This window comes from Myotis brandtii, unplaced genomic scaffold, assembly GCF_000412655.1.
Source record: "Myotis brandtii unplaced genomic scaffold, ASM41265v1 scaffold609, whole genome shotgun sequence".
Taxonomy (NCBI): domain Eukaryota; kingdom Metazoa; phylum Chordata; class Mammalia; order Chiroptera; family Vespertilionidae; genus Myotis; species Myotis brandtii.
Window position 1 is genome coordinate 1,301,352 of NW_005370315.1, and position 6,428 is coordinate 1,307,779.

General features: G+C 45.6%; 1 protein-coding gene across 1 annotated transcript; it reads right to left on the minus strand.

The window, feature by feature from the left end:
* Positions 1–468: 468 nt before the first annotated feature.
* Positions 469–1,350, minus strand: LOC102258077 (zinc finger and SCAN domain-containing protein 4-like). Its single transcript, XM_005879739.1, has one exon. It carries the CDS (start codon positions 1,348–1,350, stop codon positions 469–471), a length of 882 nt encoding a protein of 293 aa, XP_005879801.1.
* Positions 1,351–6,428: the final 5,078 nt, after the last annotated feature.

Genomic DNA, 6,428 nt, shown 5'->3' on the forward strand with positions numbered 1-6,428 from the left:
GTGTCAGCCACTCCCTTCCTCCCTGAAATCAATAAAAATATAAAATAAAATAAATATATCTACAAACACACATTACAGGGAGGAAGCTCCGGGCGTGGAGGCCCTGGATGTGGAGTCTCTGTGCATGGAGTCATTGGATGTGGAGGCCCTGTGCATAGAGTCCCTTGATGTGGAGGCCCTGGATATGGAGGCCCTGGATGTGGAGGCCCTGGGCGTGGAGTCCCTGGATGTGGAGGCCTGGGGCGTGGTGTCCCCGGGCGTGGAGACCTTCCTCTGGTGCATCCACAGGTGTCGGTAGTAGGTGAAGGACTGGCGGTAGGTCCTCCCGCACTGAGCGCACGCGTAGGGCTTGGCGCCCGTGTGTATGCGCTCATGCGCCCGCAGGTTGGTCCGGTGGCTGAAGGCGCGGTCGCAGCGGAAGGGCCGCTCCTCCGCGTGGATCAGCTGATGCACGCGCAGGTCCGAGGCCTAGAAGAAGCCTTTGCTGCACGTGGCGCAAACGAAGGGCCGCTCGTTGTTGTGCCTCCTCTGGTGCAGCTGGAACCGACAGAGGTACTGGAAGACCCGGGGACACTGGTCGCACCGGTACAGCTTCTGGGCGCCCCCCGCCTCCCGGGGCGCCTCCTCTCGGGGAGGCTCTTCCTGGGCAGTGGGGGCGCCCGGACTTGCTGAACCGGAGCTGCGTGGACTCTCCCCGGACACCTCGCTCTCTGCGGGGCCCTGAGGGCTCTCTTCCTCCGGGATGAGCATAAAGGGGGGTTGGTGGTCAGGACTGGAAAGGTTGTCGCCATCTTCATCTGCATCTTCTGGTGCTGCTGGTCGGGGTGTCTCTGGGGGAGCTGGGGAGGGGGTCCCTGTGGTGGCGGCTGCTGAGCGCTGCTCCTGGAGGTGGGCCAGGACCTGTCCTATGGGCATGTTCTCCGAGAACAGGGCTTCCTGCCCCCCCCCCCCCATGCTGACATGGATCATGCTGGGGGACCTCAGGCCCTCATCCCCCAGGTGCTTCATGAACGCCTCCATGTCTCTGCCACTCGACTCCCACTTCTCCTGCCAGGCAGCCCTCTCGCTGCTGGGCCTGTTGAGCAGGAACTGCTCCATTGACAGTTGGACAATCATCTCCTGATCACTGTGCGTGTCTGGCTGCAGCCACGAGCAGAAAGACCAAAAGATGCCCCGCAGCTCCACCATCCCATGCCCTTGGCTGCCGTTGTTCAATGAGATGAGCCCAGGGCTGGGGAAGCCGACCTCCTCCGCCTCCTCTCCATCCTGGTTGATGGGTCCTCCGCGAGATCTAAGCGTGAAGTTTCCTGCCCGGGGACCGTTCCTGGCTGGTTCGTCTTGAGATGCCATTCTCCTCACGGACACAGACGTTCACGCTGGGTGATCCTGGTCCAACGCTGAGCTGCTGTGGGGCTTGGCTGTCTGCGCTGGTGGCTCTGATGTGCTTCCCAAGGCTCCTGCCTTTTATGCGGCCCGTGGTCCGAGATGAGATTAAAGCCTGTGATCGGATAAACTCAGCCTGTGAGGGTTGTCTGGTGGCATCTAGGCCTCCAGGCTCCATCTCTAACACCGGGTCTACACCCCCTGGGCAGGAGCGAGGGGCCATCCTCACACACATTCCTTGTCTGCAGGGCCATCCAACCTTCTCACTAAGGGGCATACAAAGGTCTCATGGACATTCTGGTCAGGGTTGGTCATAAGCGAGTCTCCCACAGATATGGAGAGAGAGAGAGAGAGAACGCAGAGAAAGAGAGAGAGCACAGAGAGACTCCTGCCTCAGCCACTGAGCCATACAGGCCCGGCTCCTACTAATTTCTTAATCCTATCTTTCTTGATAACAGATCAAGAAAGAAGGTGAAATGGTCTAAGACAGCGGTTCTCAACCTGTGCGTCGCGACCCCTTTGGGGGTTGAACGACCCTTTCACAGGGGTCACCTAAGACCATCGGAAAACACATATATAATTACCTATTGTTTTTGTGATTAATCACTATGCTTTAATTATGTTCAATTTGTAACAATGAAAATACATCCTGCATATCAGATATTTACATTACGATTCATAACAGTAGCAAAATTACAGTTATGAAGTAGCAACGAAAATAATTTTATGGTTGGGGGTCACCACAACATGAGGAACTGTATTAAAGGGTCGCGGCATTAGGAAGGTTGAGAACCACTGGTCTAAGAGGAAGAGATTAGCAGGGTTTACCAGCTTTCTCTTACAGACTGACACCCCTAGGGAATGGCCAAGCAGGCTTACTTCTTAATCCAGCCCTAGTCATTACCTCTCCACCCCCCAATCACCCCCCCGCCCAACACACACATGCACCCCTTTCCTCATAACCTCAGGGCTGTTTCCAAAGTAAGATGCAAATGACTACAGGGCTCTCCCAGTCAAGGTTAATGTCTAGGCATCTTCTTTTTGTTGCCTCTTAAGGGAGTCTCTTGCTACTTTGCATGCTACTTGTTTCTGGAACTGGAGAAACACAAACAAAAGGATTAATTTGGCTAGTGCTCCAGAGAATTTGGAAGGCAAACAACTGCTTTCTTCTTTTTTTCTTTTTCTTTTTGTCAATATGGCAATTAAGAGGGGGAGATTAAAGAAAGAAAAATAAATGCAGTTTTCATTTCTACAGTAGACTGATAGGCTGGTGAATGGCTGAAAAGGTAATGAGCACCAGAATAGTTTTGGATTAACAAATCCAGTTCAGGGATAAAAGTCTCTCTTCCCTCAATTACTTTCTCCCCAAAGTACCCAAACATGGCATAGACCAAAGCTTGCCAATTTAGATTGAGAATTTGTGTTCATAAGATTGTGTATAAAAATGTTTTTATACAAGAGACATAAATCTGCATAAAAATTTGGTTTCAAGTAAAATCAGGTTTTGTTTTTTTCAGTCAGCAGTGTTACTTTTGATTTTGTTGTGGATGAGAAAAATATAAATATGTGAATAAAAAAAGGGGGCTCTGTGGAAAGTAGCCTCACAGGGTGATCTGATCATAAATTCTTAAATGGGCAGTTCAAGGTGGGTACTCACACCCCTGGCATATAATTTATTTAGTAAAAGGCTTATCTTTGCCTTAAGCAAGCCCTGCCCATTGTTTTTGTACATCCAGGTGAAAACACCTTTGAGATGACTCTTTTCAGACCCCTCCTTCTAATGCATGAACCGCCCTTCTAGACCCTCCCTTGCAAGGGAGTACATAATCTTAACTATTTTATAATCCAATCCTGGCCTTTCTTTGTTTCACCTTCCTGTAATCTTCCTTGTGTCCTCTCCTTAACATTAGATGCATAAAAGAAACTGCCAAAACTGAGAATTTGAGATCTTGTTCCCTGGCATACATCATCAGTTTGGCTCAAATAAACTCATAGAAATTCTTTACAGGTCTGGATGTTTCTTAAATTGACAAATATATAGTCAGATTATTAGAGCAAATGATCCAATAGGAATATTCGTAGTTGTTATGAAATCATAGTCTCAAAGAGTAAATACTAATTCTAGCTCGGTTATCAATTTACCTATCAGTGATTTTGGCAAATTGCTTAATCTTTCTGACACTGTTTATTTATGTCTTAAAGAGTGATGGTGCTCCTGTCACATTGGGTTGTTAAAGCCTCTTGTCCTTCATTGTACCCCCTATTCCTATCTTACTGCCTGACACATGAGAGACTCTCAGAAAATAATCATTGAATAGAATATAGAATTAAAAATCAAATAAAATATGTATATAAAAGTATTGTAACTGCATAGAAACTTCATCTTTACTTTTTCTCGTTTCTTTCCTTTAGATTCAAACTGGCCTCATCCAACTCCCTTATTCTATGGAAATGTACCTCTGCAGCTCTGAGCCCTGTGCTTTTTCCATGGACCCCCTAAGTCCTAAAATTTCCTAAGCCTGCCTATTTTACCCCCCAAAACTCCTTTCAATGTCTGATGTCTCATCCATAACCAGGTGGTTCAGCTTTGTCTTTCTGAGAAAGAAGTCCAGCTTCTGGGGCCACAGGCCCTCACTTCTGCCCACTGGGCCCGGGAGGGTCAGAACCCAGGCCTGCAGTACCATCACCCCAGAACCTAAGTGATACGGAATTTTTGGACTGGAACCCGGATTCTTTGTCTGCCAGAGTCGAAGAATGAACCCACAGACAGAGGGTAGTAGAGCAAAGGTGGAGATTTATTGAAGAACAAGTACTGACTCCCACGTGGGGAGGGGGAAGAGTCCCACAGAACTGACTCCCACGAAAGGAGGTGGAAAGGGTCCCACTGAGTTCTTTTTCCCTATGGTTTATAAAGGCTGCAGATCCTGGTGCCTTGATATCCCCTCTGATTGGTCACTATTCCCTTAGACTGGTTACTATGGTTTCTCTAAGCATTTCTCTAAGCATACTAATCATTTTCTCTGGTCTTCTGTAACAGGGGAGCCAGGTGTTTGAGCATGGGCCACTTCCTGAAATACATCCTTACTTTCTTTACTGTGAGCTTCTGTTTATGTCATATTGGGCTTTATGTACACTGTTGGGGGCCAGATGTAAGCTGGCAAGGTCCTTGCACCTGAAGGGGCTAGCAAGGCTGGGACCCTCACCCACACAGTTTTCCCAGACTTGTTTGGATGGCGATTATCAGTAGAATGAGAACAGTCTTTCATAGCTTACCAAGAAGTCTGTAACTATTTACTGAGATATGCTGTACTGAGAACTTGTCCTTCTGCTGTGTCTCTCCCTTAGAGATTAAGAGGAACAAAGAATACATTCCTCTTGACAGACCTCCTATTCAGTGTGTTGTGTATAAATAGGATTGTGTGGCTAATAAACTCGCTTCAGTTCATCGAGAGAACTGGGGTCCTCCCGACCCCGCTTTCCTGTCTTTCTTTCTTTTCTCAATTCCCACCTCCCTGCCTCAGCCCGGCTCAACCCTGTCAGGCTGGCCCTGACAGTACACAGGCAAACAGACCTATTTAGTCCAGTAACATAGTGAATGACTACACAAATGTAAACATTATTAGTTTTTACATGGTATGAGTATGTCTTATTTCAAAGCCAGCTGTCAGAAATTAATAGATAATGTAATAACATTTTATAAAATGGTTTTAATTTGTAATATTTTTAGTATTTATTTGGCAGTTGATTCAGGTTGACTTCATCTATAACCTTCAGAATTATTTATGAGTACACTTTATTTATAAACATTGGAACCATTTAAAAAGTAACTTTAGGGCAAAGGGCCTAAATATAGACTTCTCCAAAGGGGACTCCCGGAAGGCCAAGAAACAAATGCTCAAAGTAACTAATCATCAGAGAGATGCAAATTAAAATGACAATGCAGTATTACCTCACATCTGTCAGAATGGCTACCATCAACAAATTAATCAATGACAAGTGCTGGTAGCAATGCAGACTGGTGCAGCCATTATGAAAAATAGTATGGATTTTCCTCAAAAAATTAAAAATGGAACTCCCATTTCACCCAGTGATCCACTTCTAGGAATACATCCTAAGAAACCCAAACACCAATCAGAAAGAATATATGCACTCCTATGTTCATATCAGTACAATTTACAATAGCTAAGATTTAGAAACAGCCCAAGTGCCCATCAGTAGATGAGTAGATAAAAAAAGCCATGGTACATTTACACCATGAAATACTATGCAGCACACACACAAAAAAAGGATCTCTTACCCTTTGAGACAGCATGGAGGGACCTGGAGAGTATCATGCTAAATGAAATAAGCCAGTCAGAGAAAGACAAGTATACCATGATCTAACTCATAATTGGAATTTATTGAACAAAATAAACTGATAAACAAAATAGATCCAGAGACATAGAAACATAAAACAGACTGTCAAATTTCAGAGGGAAGGTGGGGGTGAGTGGGTTGAAAGATATCAACCAAAGAACTTATATGCATATATGCATAATCCATGGACACATACAATAGTGTTAAGGTTAAGGCCTGAGGCAGGGGTCAGGGGTGGGCTACAAGGGGTCAATGGGGGAAAAAGGGCACATATATAATTCTTTCAACAATAAAGATTTTTTAAAAAGGAACTATTAAGAGACTCAACTACATACCACACAATTTAGGGGAATTGGGAATATTTATATTATATTATGGCTAAAAGTAGGGAGAAACTACTCAGATTTGGGTTTTAAGTTCCAGAAATGACTAGCATTGTAGTTAAGAGACAAATTCTAAAGTCAGTATTCCATGCCCGGCCTTGGTGATTCATTGGTTGAGCATTGACCTATGAGCCAGGAGGTCGTGGTTCGATTTCTGGTTGGGGCACATGCCAGGGGTGTGGGCTAGATCCCCAGTGTGGGGCATGTGAGAGACCAGTAATTCTCTCTCATCATTGATGTTTCTATCTCTCTCTCCCTCTGCTTTCCTCTCTGAAATCAATAAAAATATATTTTAAAAAAATTATA

What these genes read in the sequence shown, in the direction of transcription:
- LOC102258077 (XM_005879739.1), bottom strand. Translation starts at nt 1,350, where the DNA reads ATGGCATCTCAAGACGAACCAGCCAGGAACGGTCCCCGGGCAGGAAAC.